This window comes from Brassica oleracea, chromosome C8, assembly GCF_000695525.1.
Source record: "Brassica oleracea var. oleracea cultivar TO1000 chromosome C8, BOL, whole genome shotgun sequence".
NCBI lineage: Eukaryota > Viridiplantae > Streptophyta > Magnoliopsida > Brassicales > Brassicaceae > Brassica > Brassica oleracea.
In genome coordinates, this window is record NC_027755.1 from 11,705,215 (window position 1) to 11,717,115 (window position 11,901).

Here is an 11,901-nt window from a genome sequence, read left to right on the forward strand (position 1 = left end):
TAGATATTAGGGTATTAAGTGAACTAATCGGACCTGATCTCTAAGGCTTGCTATCGCGTCTTGTTCCAAGTGAGAGCGTAGGACTCAACACCGATCAGCAAAGGGAACAAGTCCACGATAGTGGATTGTTCTAGCCGAGTGATCCGAGTTCTAGACTGCACCTCATTGCACTTGAATAGTTGTTTGCTTCCGCATTGACACCCGATGAACAACCCTAAGCCGGCTTTCATTTAAATTGAATTTGAATCTCTAGGTATTTTAGTTACTTGCGTCACCATTGATTTTGAAACCCCACTTGTTTCCCAGCTAAATATTGAACTCATAAGAGTAAAGAGTAAACTGGTCCTATGGATTGAATCTCAAATATTACAATTACCACTGTTAACTTGACAGTAGCAAGGATTCATTTTTAGTGTATCAGTTGTCATGTCCACATTGCCAAGATAGCACAGATGCTTTCCAACTAAAACACAGAAGGTAATCGTGTTGGTTTGACTCTCACAGAAGATTTCTACCACCCGATCATCCATATCGTAAGAGTAGGACTTTGTTTACGTAGAACAAGAAGGTCTTTGACAGTCCTCCTCTTGAAATTAGTGGGGATGATTTGTTGAAACAGTTCAGAGATTTTGGTGCAGCTAGGATGCCAGACGTAGGTGGACATGAACATGTTCCAGTCGATGCTGCTGGTTTACTTCACAACTGGCACAAAAAAAAAGTATCTTCTGGGATCTTCCATACTGGAAAGATCATCTGTTGCGGCATAATTTAGATGTCATGCATATTGAGAAGAACTTTTTCGACAATCTGATGAACACGATCCTTAATGTCCAAGGTAAAACAAAGGATAATTTGAAGTCAAGATTGGATTTGGTTGATATTTGTGATCGGTCTGAACTTCACGTTGATGAGAATGGCAAGGCTCCTGTTCCCATTTACCGGTTAAATGAAGCTGCGAAAGAGGAGTTCTTTGATTGGATTTCAGAGAGTGTCATATTTCCAGACGGTTATGCGTCTAATTTGCGCAACTGCATCGATAGAAGTGAAGGAAAGTTTATTGGTTTGAAGAATCACGATTGTAATGTAATGATGCAGCGCCTCCTTCCGTTTGCCTTTTCAGGACTTTTACCACGAAATGTTCATGAAGCAGTCGCAGGTATTTTATATTTTAACCTTTTTAGTTGGTTGTCATATTAATTTATTATTCTTATTAACGTACTTATAATGGAATTTGTTTTATTTATATGTATGCAGGGATAAGTGCATTCTTCCGCGATTTATGCACGAGATCAGTCATTGAAGAGGGTATCAAAAATTTGAAGGATAACATAGCTGTGATCCAATGCAACCTTGAGAAGATATTTCCTCCTTCCTTTTTTGATGTCATGGAACATCTTGCTATTCATCTCGCAAGAGAATTGGAACTTGGTGGTCCTGTGCAGTATAGATGGATGTATCTTTTTGAGCGTTATATGTTTCACCTGAAGAAGAAAGTCAAAAATTTGAGCAAGGTTGAAGGATCTATCATCGCACAGGTGATCAACAAAGAAACTTCAAACTTTGCTGAAAATTACTTTCCATCAGAAGTGCAGACAAAGAACCGAAGACCTGCTCGACATGATGACGGAGGGGAAAGAGCAACGTATTATGTTTACGTCCCGAACATCTTCACGGATATTAGACGACTTAGTGGAAAACCAAAGAACCGCAGACTTACTGAGAGGGAGCACGCTCATTTGCACACATATTTGCTTACCAATTGCGAAGACATTCTACAATATGAGAGGTAAATAATTTTATTTCATTAATAAGATTATATTAATAAGTTGGATTTTAGATTAATGACATGATATTTTTTACAGGATTTATATGGCAGAGATGCGGTTCACTTACAGACACGCAACAAAAGAGGAGCTTGAACAACTCAAGCCGAAAGAATTTGCTGGATGGCTTCTTAATTATGTAAGTGTGTGCAAGAAATTAGTTATTTAATGCAGTAACATATCACCGATAATGCACTAGTTAACATGGTTCATATTTATAGGTGACGGAAGGTGTGGCTAGAGGTGAAATATTGGATGATTGGATACACGAATTTGTTTGTGGACCAAACTATGTGGTGAAGTCATATCCAAAATATTGTACTCGGGGATATGCATTCGCAATTCATAAGGAAGGTTGTTCTAGGACAACTTATGATGCTGGTGTTTCGTCTTCATCCGGTGACGATGTGTACTATGGAAACATAAAAGAAATTTTGGAAATCCAGTATCCCGGTATGGTTGGATTGCGCTGCACTGTATTCTACTGTGATTAGTATGATAACACTCCAGATTGAGGTGTGAAAACCGACGCATTTGGTGTTACATCAGTACATTCGCGAAGGAAACTGCAATATTATGATCTTTTCATTCTTGCTTCGCAAGCTGATCATGTATGTCAATTTATTCATAATAATTAATCTTTATAATTATCATTTCACATATTACTTGCTGATAACAAAATTTAAATTATAGGTTTGCTACATCAGATACCCTTGGATTACATACAGAGACGATCCTTGGATCGTTGTTATGTTAATCAATCCAAGAGGACGAGTACATGGAAGTTCTGATAATGACCCATTGCAACCAAACTCTACCAGCAACGTAAACCCAGTTGAAGATTTAGCAAATGTTGAACTCGTCGTCGATTTAACCGAATTTGGCGATGATGCTGTTGTGCACTCCGAGTCAGAGGCTGAGGTTGGAGAGTTTGACGAAGATTCTGATTCTGATTCTTTGGAATCTACAGATTCTGAGTAGATTTGTATAATCGTATATGTATTTTTTATAAGTTATTTATGTTTTTTCATATATGTTAAATTGGAAAACTAGTAATTGTAGTGTCTTTTATAAATTATTGGAGTTTTTTTATAGAATGTTGTTCCAAATCCAAAATAAATATAACTGTAATTTTTAAAAAATAAATTGGAGTTCATTCGTTTAATAAATATTGCTGTCTCGGAAATAGATTTCTTTAAAAACGCATCGGAATTCCGTAGGAATATTCCTACGAAATTCCTACGATCGCAAACTTTGGGGTTTCGTTTTGAGATGTAGTCATCCGTCGGAAATTCATCGGAATATTCCGACGGAATTACGACGCCTACAAAAACTTTGAGGTTTCGTTTAGAGGTTTGGGTATCCGCCGGAATTGCATCGAAGTTTACCGACAAATTTCCGACGAATAACTAAACCTCGTCGGAAATCCGTCGGAAATTTCCCACTGATTACCAACGGAAGTTCATTTTTGAAAACAAAATATCAAAATAAATGTGTGAATAGATACCGAAAATGTCCGAGTAACACATACTAAGTGTGTTAAAATATGTTCAGTTACAATAGTTTAACTTTTTCAATGTAAAAAATTATCTACAAAAATTTATCACCGTATACTTAACATCTCTTGTAAACAGTTATATACATAAACAAACATGTTGCGGTTATCTAATTTAACAATATTAATTTTGTGTTATATGGATTTCTATAAATATTTTTTTCATGAAATCCCTACAAATCATATAATTAATATCAAAGATTAGTAATATTTATCATCAAAATAAATATTGAAACCACAAATCTTGAGCCGTCGAAAATCTGTAGGATTATTCCGACGAATATCCGACAACCCACACACCAACCAATCAGAAATCATGCAGGTAATATGCTCTATCTGTCGGAATTTTCCGATGGATAGAGCATATTACCTGCATCGTAACTTGGACATTCACATTTCTCTAAATATTCCGACAGAATCATTTTTTTTGTCGGAAATCCCTCGGAAAATTTCACTTACTCGGGAAAGCGACCGCCAAAAATATTTGCGCACTGCCAAAAGTGGATTCCGACAGAATTCCGACGACTCTCGTTCTGTCGGTTTCATTAAATATAAAACGTTTCTCCTTCCTTCTTCCTCATTTATCCTCTCTCTCTCTCTAAAATCTCTCCGATTTTCCCCGCAAATCTCTCTCTCTCACCGGCGATTCTCAACCAAAATCTCCCAAATCTCTTCCACAATCATCTAAGTCATATACATTCTCATCTATATTGATTTATTTAGGTTTTGGATGTTAGATTTGTGGATTTTTATGTTTTGATTGTTAGATATGTGGATTTTAATGTTTTGAATGTTAGATTTTGTTGGATAGGATGAACAAAATGAGTTGTTGTTGTTGGGTTGTTGTTTATATATGTTCTGGAAGTAAATTTTTGGTTTGTTATGTTAATTTGTTGTTTTATGAAATTTATAAAGGTTAAATTCCTATCTAAAATGTTTTTTTGTTGAATTTCTGTATAACAAACGTTTTTAATATATATATATATATATTTATGTTCTCTTATTTTAAAAACGTTTTTAATAAATAAAAATAAATATAGCATATTTATAATATTCTGAAAACATTTTTAATACATATATTTATTGTGTTATCATATATTAAAAACGTTTTTAATATATATATATATATAGAAACGATTTTATATTTATTTTATATTAAAAAGGTTTTTAATATATATATATATATATATATATTTTATGTTATCATATATTAAAAATGTTTTTTACATATAAACCATTTTTTAAAAATATATTTATTATTTATCTAACTAATGATATTTTCTTTCTTAGGTCTGATGGTACTCCTCCTCCGGTTAGGCTGCGTCGTCCTAGAGCACAAGGTCGATCACATTCGGGGTGTAATTCTCATGCATCAGCATCTTCGCAGGAGCAAAATTCTGTTCCTATTGCTCCAGCTCGAGATTCAGTTCCAGCTGCTCCACCTGAGCCGGGTGTCATGAGTGTTGAACTATTGGTTCAACAACCAGGTCGACATCATCTCCCCATGCTCCATCCCCTACCCGAGGGACACAATACATGGTTTGTTTATTTATTTATTTATTTTTTTCATTGAATTTTGTAACACATAATCTTGTTTTTTTAAGGTTCAACAAGTCGCACAATGGCATTGGCAAGAGCATTAACCTAATAAGACCTATAGCAAAGTCCCATTAGGTGAACGCGAGTTGTGTTTTCATCAGTTTGCGGTATATTTCTCTAAATTTTGTTTCATTTTTTTTTATTTTAGTTTTCTATTATATTTCTACTAATTCTATGTTTTTCAGCAAGAATTTAACTGGCCATCCGAGGATACGGAAGTCGTCCGTAAGGCGTTCCACAGAAAGGCCATGGAGATTTACGGGAATCAGATTTATTAGTGGAAACAGCTATGGCGTAAGGACAAGAAACCGAAGTTTATCAACTCGAAGGTTTGGCAAGACTTAGAGTTGAGGAGACTGAAGAGCAATCAGCCAGGAACTCCCAGAACCGCTTGAGCGACCGTGGTGGACTAGGTGTTTATGTCCACGACCTCGGTGCTTGCAGTATGTCCTCTAAGGAGGATCAACTTGTAAGTTTTATATATTTTTTCTTTATATATATATATATATATATATATATTAATTAAATTTCTTTTAGGTTGCGGCAAATGATGGTGATCCCGTCGATTATCTCGATGTCATGAGGGGTGCATACACTAACAAGAAGACTGGGGAAATTCATAATCCCCTTATTAGGGATTTCATAGACTTGGTAGAATCCCAGAAACAAGAATATCTAGCTTCTCAGCACCTCTCTGATGACGGTTCTTCGGCTTCAACCAACTTGTCCCGAGTTCGAGTTAACGAAATGGTAGAAGAGGTAATTTTTAGATTTCTCATTTCATTAATATAAAATTTCATTTATATTTTATTTAACTAATATATTTAATTTAATTTATTCTAGAAGGCGGTTCCAAAGAAGAAAGGTCGTTTAGTCGGGTTGGCTCGTCGTGCCTCTTCCTATCCTTCTTCTTCACAAACTCCATATGTTGATCCGATGATTATGGAGGAGCTGCATAAAAAGGATGATCAGATTGTAGCGTTGGAGTCTCAAAACGCTACAATTCTTGCACAGATGGCCCAACAGGATGCTCCAATAGCAGAACATAAAGCTGAAGTGGCGAAGGCTAAGAGGATAAACCTAGACATTATGGAGAAGATGAAGCGACTATTTCCTGCAGAATTTTAAGATTAGAAACTTTTATATGATGTTTTTAATTATGTAAAACTTAATATCCATAATATTAGTTTTATGTTTCAGTTTTTAATCGATTTGATTATCTAAAATGAAAATATCTAAAATTATTTTAAAATAAATAAAATAATTTAGAAATAAATAATGATTTTAAATGATAAAATCGAAAAATTTCGTCGGATATTTGTCAGACGTTTCCGACGACCAAATCCGTCGGAATACTCTGGCAACGACATTTCTGACGGATAGTTCTTCGGAAATAACCGACGGAAACAGAGCGTCGGAATTTACCGATGAAACGAAGGCGTCAAAAATTTCCGATGGACAAAGTCGTCGGAAATTTCCGACAGAGAGTTCTCGTCGGTTTTCTCTCACATCAACAATTCCGACAATCTTTGTTGGTCGGAACATTTTCCGACAAATTACCGACAACGTCTTACCGACGAAGTATTTTGTCGGTATTCCGTCGGATATTTGGCCGTCGTAATCTGTCGGAAAGTCGTCGGAAATATTGACAGATTTCCGACGGATATTTTCTTTCCGACGAATCCATACCGACGACCAGTTTCGTCGGAATTTTGTCGGAATAGCCGTTTTCCCGACGAAATTCCGACGAATATGGTCGTCGGAATTAGCATGTTTTCTTGTAGTGAGTCCTGAAGAAAAGGGTTAAGAGTGATCCTACAATGACTTTGATACCTCGCTTGTGTGATGAGAAATCCATTGAGTATGAGGTAAAGTGCAAGGGTACCTTTAAACCTTTCTCTAGAGTAAGAGTAATTCTCACACATGAGCTGAAAGAGAAAGAAGAAGCTGCTGTGAGAGGGTTGTTGAGCAGAGTTTTGAAGCTGAACATGTCTGATTGTGGAGCTTGTTTTGGAACAAGCCCTCATGCTAAACCCGACTGATCCCTGTCGCCAAGTCAAGGTAGTGACTTAAACCAAGCATTTGGTGGGAGGCAACCCACTGGTAAGTGTAAATATAAGTTGGTTTTGTTTTTGTCTTAGTTTATTGAGTCTCAGGTCAAAAAGAAGAAAAACCCGAGATACTTCAAAAATTATGGGTTGCAGCAATGGAACAACCTGCCCTCTGAAAAGAGCGGCCGTTCCAGGCGACCATCTGACGATAGAGCACCCATAATTTTCATGGAGCGCCCGCTTCACTCAGGTAAGTATCTCGACCGAAAAAAATGTTTATTCATGTTTTCAGCTTCCCTCTGATTTATTTTCGCACCAGGGACGGTGTGAAATAAGTCTGGGGGAGGGTTTTCGTCGTTTACTAACTCGTTTCTTTCTTTTGTTTTTCTTTTGAGTCAGTTTGAGTCAGTCTTTAGGATTGAGTCAGTCAAAACTTTGTGGGAATTAGGACCTTATTCCGTGTTGATCACTAACCACCTCGGGCTTTAGTTATCTTATTCAGTGACCTTAGCAACGGCGAAAGACACACATATGGACCTGGAACACCTTGACATATCTCACTTGATTCTCCAGAAGTTTTCAGCCGATCAAGTTACACTAGGTAGACTTAACTCCACCTAACTTGAACCTAAGCTTGACTGAAATTCTTCTTGTTATGGGCATTAGATCAGGGAAACGAGAACACACTCAGGACTTCTTATCCTTTTTATCCATCTTGCTGATCCCGAGTGGCTAGCTCATCTTTAGCTAGTTCCCATCGTGCACCTTAGCTTTTATTCCACCTTCATGCATTTATTTTTCAGTGTCATATGTGCAAATATGTGCAAAATGGTCAGAGAGGAGAACAAGCAGAAGGGAACAACCACTCCATAACCAATATGAACTTCGCAAGAGCAGGGGAAGAGAACCAGAATGGTTGCGAAATCAGAACCACCAGTGGCACTCAGAACCATCATGTATTACCTCCTTCTTCGTCACATCACCATATCAGTCTTAAAAAAACGAAAATAAGGTGATGGAGAAGGGGAAGAAATCAAAGAAACATGAGCCACTTGGAAGGTCTAGCAAAAGAGTGGGTACCAAGTTGAAAGATTGGAGAGCAGGAAGATGATCTGAGCAGCCATATGGCTGATCCAGACAGAACAGAACAGTCTTTCTAGAAAAAGCAAAAACGAGTAGAGGCTGTGGACATCAATGGATTCGTCCTCTCTTACAGTTTTGTGCAATATCATGCATCCTCTTAAAAAATGGTAACCCCTAAACACTTTTAACTCCACCATCAAATAGCTTGTTCAATACCTAGACCGTCTACCCTGATTTGTTTTGCGCGATATCCTGCATCCACTACAAAATTGGTAGCCCCTAAACACTCTTAGCTTCACATAAATTAGCCTGTTCACACCTAGCCCGTCTACCATGAATGATGCATGTGATAAGAGGATCACGCCACTTTTAAATGAACATAGGGAGTTCTTCTCGATAGTGTTACTTTTTCAGGTTTGAGATGTAGAGTATGGAGCCAATTTTTGAACAACAGTCAGTGGGGTTCCGATAAGGGTGTGTTGTCCTAGTTTTACTGCTTATATGGTTCAGAGATTCGTGGTTAAAGTATGGTTGTTGAGAATAGGAGAGTTCCCACACTTTCAAACCTTTCTCCCTGTTCTTGATACTTGGCATTGTTTGAAGACAAACAAGGATCTAAGTCTGGGGGAATAGATATATGGTGTTTTAGACATCTTGTATATATGATTTTCAATTGGTTTTCATGTCTTTATCGAGTCTTCCTAGTCCTTTTCGAGTCATTACAGGTCTGGAGTTGCATTGGATGGCAGATGGACCAGCCGGAACAAAAGAGGCAGAAAAAAGTGCAATTTTGTGATTTTCACGCAGAACAGTCTTGATGGTTGTTCCCGATCGCGCAGAACACCCCGAGTGCCGGTTCCAGCGGCAGAGATTTTTAAGGAAGTTTCCAAATATTTCGGGATTTTACCTAAGGCTTCCCCCTTTTTTCTCCTTGGCCGTCAAAGACCTGCAAATATATCTTTTCTTATTCTTTTATAGATTCTAAGCTAGTTTTTACACAAGAAACCATTGGAGACTTTTGTACTTGAAGATTTGCTCCCTTGAAAGGGAGAAGGCTTCATCTCTCTCGCCTTGAGAAGATTCCTGAACCCTATCTTATTTATTTATTTATTCAGCATGTTTTCTTCATATATTGTCTCTGTGATTTCTCTGTTCATGGCTGAGTAGTCGACTTGCTTAGTCTAGGGTGATAGGGTGTTAGATCCGTGAGCTAAACATGAATAAGTTATAAATCGATTGTCTTCATTCATTACTGTTCTTATTGCTTGCATTAAACTGGCCGCTTAATGTTAGATCCTAGGTTTAACCTGTTCATTAACCGTGTAATAGGTTGCTAGATCTGTTATGCATGAGCATTGCATCCATAATCAGCGAAAGTAGATATTAGGGTGTTTTGTGAACATATCGGACTTGATCTCTATTGCTTGCTGTCGCGTCTTGATCCAAACGAGAGTTTAGGTATCAAGATCGATCAGCATAGGGAGCAGTACCACGACAGTGGACTGTTCTACTTGAGTGATCCGAGTTCTAGACTTGCTCTTAATTGAACTTGAATAATTGTTTGGCTCACACTTGCTAAACACCCGATTAAACCACCCTAGGCAAGCATTTTAATCATCTGAAATCTTTAATTAATCTTGTTACTTGCTTGTCACGATACAAAAATTTTAAAACCTCCACATTGTTTTAGCTTGATATTGAACTCATAAAGATAAAGTCTAACTGGTCCTCTGGAATTGAATCTCAAATATTACAACAACACTGTTTGCTTGCAGTATAAAAGACACAATTTTAGTGTATCATCATCCAACTCGCCGTTGGGCGAGTTGGCCTTGGCTAATCCAACTTCTCTGATGGGTCGGACGATGATGGTTTGGTTGTTCTGATGCTTGGTAATTGTTCGTTTTATGGTTTGAATAATCTCTTACGAGGAGCTTGTTGTGTAATAGTTTTAAAAATACGAAGTTTTAGTTTTTCGTATTCTTATTTTCTTCTTAGAAAGGTTTCTCGAGAACTTTCTGGCATTGATTTCATCGGTACCGATTTTCACCCCAACACTCTCTATTGCTCATCGTAGTGCTTCCACTTCAGAATGCAGGACATACTATCTCTGTGGATAATTTCGTATACCCATAAGTTGAATCTTTCTCAAGCTGTCCATCCAAGCCCATCCACATCCACTAAACTTGTGGGTTAGATGGTAATATCTCGTTTGTATTGAATCAGGCCTGACACTCACTCTCTGCATATCTTACTAGTTCCAGTGGATCTCTGTTTATTCCTTTGAAGAGTTTATCATTTCTTGCCTTCCAAATATTCCAGATTATCTAAGGAGAAAGATCCATATGTAAATTTGGCTCGATAATATTGTTCTTCTCCAGAATAAGTAGTCCATATTAGCATAGATGCTCGATACCGAGAAAATATCTGTACTTGTCGGTGTCGCTCATAGTGACCAAGCTATGTGTGGTTTAGATATCAATTTTTATTCTAAAGTTGGTTATACGTTGGGCTTTATAAATTATAAATTTGTACTCTTTGTTTTTAGCCCATGAGGCTATATACAAACCCCGCTGACAAAAGAATATCAGCATTTGACAGTTTTGACAAAAGAGAGTATTCTCCAGCTCCAAACAACCAAAATGGCTTTCTTTTCCGCCACCAACATCCTCTCTCTTCGCTCTGCAATCCTCATCAACCCTAGGTTCCTTCCAATCCACCATCACTGTAATCCTCCTCTCAGCCTCTCTCTTCCCCATAAACCCACCTTTAATCTCTTCCACAAAACCCCTAAATCCATTGTCTCCGCCGTCACATCCCCATATCCAACATTCTCTATTGAACCCTCTCCTGGATTCCCCTTCTCCGACTCAACCAAATCAATCACAACCCTCGCGATTCTAGCTGGGATCGTAACCAAATCCCTAATTCACAAACTCTCCGCCGCGGTTGTAACCTTATCCCCACAGTTCCAAGCATCTCTCCGAATCTCCGGTCCGTTGTTCTTCGCGTCGATTCGCGACCGTCCCGCTGGTTATCTCAACACGCCGTTGACAGTTGTTGCCGCGGGTTTATCCAAGTGGCTTGATATTTACAGTGGTGTATTGATGGTCAGAGTTTTGCTCAGTTGGTTCCCCAACATTCCTTGGGATCGTCAGCCTCTGTCCGCCATTAGAGATCTTTGTGATCCTTATCTCAATCTCTTCAGGAACATAATCCCTCCTGTATTTGATACGCTTGATGTTAGCCCTTTGCTTGCTTTTGCTGTTTTGGGTACTTTGGGTTCCATTCTCAACAATAGCAGATGATAGCTGGCCAGTGGATGGATCTTATGAGGTTTTGGATATTTGGAGATTGTTGTTTTCATTATGTATTGAGAGTACTATATAGTTGTTGGTTTCAATAATAAAATTTGAGTTCTTGTTTGTGCTTAGAATTGGATCGATATACAAAAGCTTTGATTCTTATTGATAACTGAAGAATTAACAACATAGGAAATGATCATGTGAATCTTACTTGGTTTGAGACTAGTTTTAGAATCATTTGGCTTAGCATCATCTAATTGAGTGAGCTAAGAAATCCACAGCCTCTAAGCTCGTAAGTGAAAACATTTGTGGTTTTTGGCTTTACTTGTGGAATATATCTGTTGCGATTTAATTGTGCAAGGTTTCATAACTCCGGAGCTGTTTGATCACTGATCTGGGAGAGAATAGGGGTATTTGTTTCACCATTTGTCATCTCCATCTAGATGATTCATTTGTATCATCTATTTAGATGATCCATTCAGATT

General features: G+C 37.7%; 1 protein-coding gene and 1 long non-coding RNA gene across 2 annotated transcripts; both read left to right on the forward strand.

The window, feature by feature from the left end:
- The first annotated feature begins 1,730 nt into the window (after positions 1–1,730).
- On the forward strand, positions 1,731–2,069 carry LOC106311521. The gene is made up of 3 exons (XR_001264040.1): positions 1,731–1,786; positions 1,863–1,962; positions 2,045–2,069. It is a non-coding gene; the product is annotated as an uncharacterized LOC106311521 (long non-coding RNA).
- Positions 2,070–10,690: 8,621 nt separating this feature from the next.
- Positions 10,691–11,544, forward strand: LOC106309982 (ylmG homolog protein 1-2, chloroplastic-like). Its single transcript, XM_013747166.1, has one exon. It carries the CDS (start codon positions 10,754–10,756, stop codon positions 11,417–11,419), a length of 666 nt encoding a protein of 221 aa, XP_013602620.1. The 5' UTR covers positions 10,691–10,753; the 3' UTR covers positions 11,420–11,544.
- The last annotated feature ends 357 nt before the right edge of the window (positions 11,545–11,901 follow it).

Bases quoted from the DNA above. Each gene is read 5' to 3' on its own strand.
- LOC106309982 (XM_013747166.1), top strand. From the start codon at position 10,754: ATGGCTTTCTTTTCCGCCACCAACATCCTCTCTCTTCGCTCTGCAATC.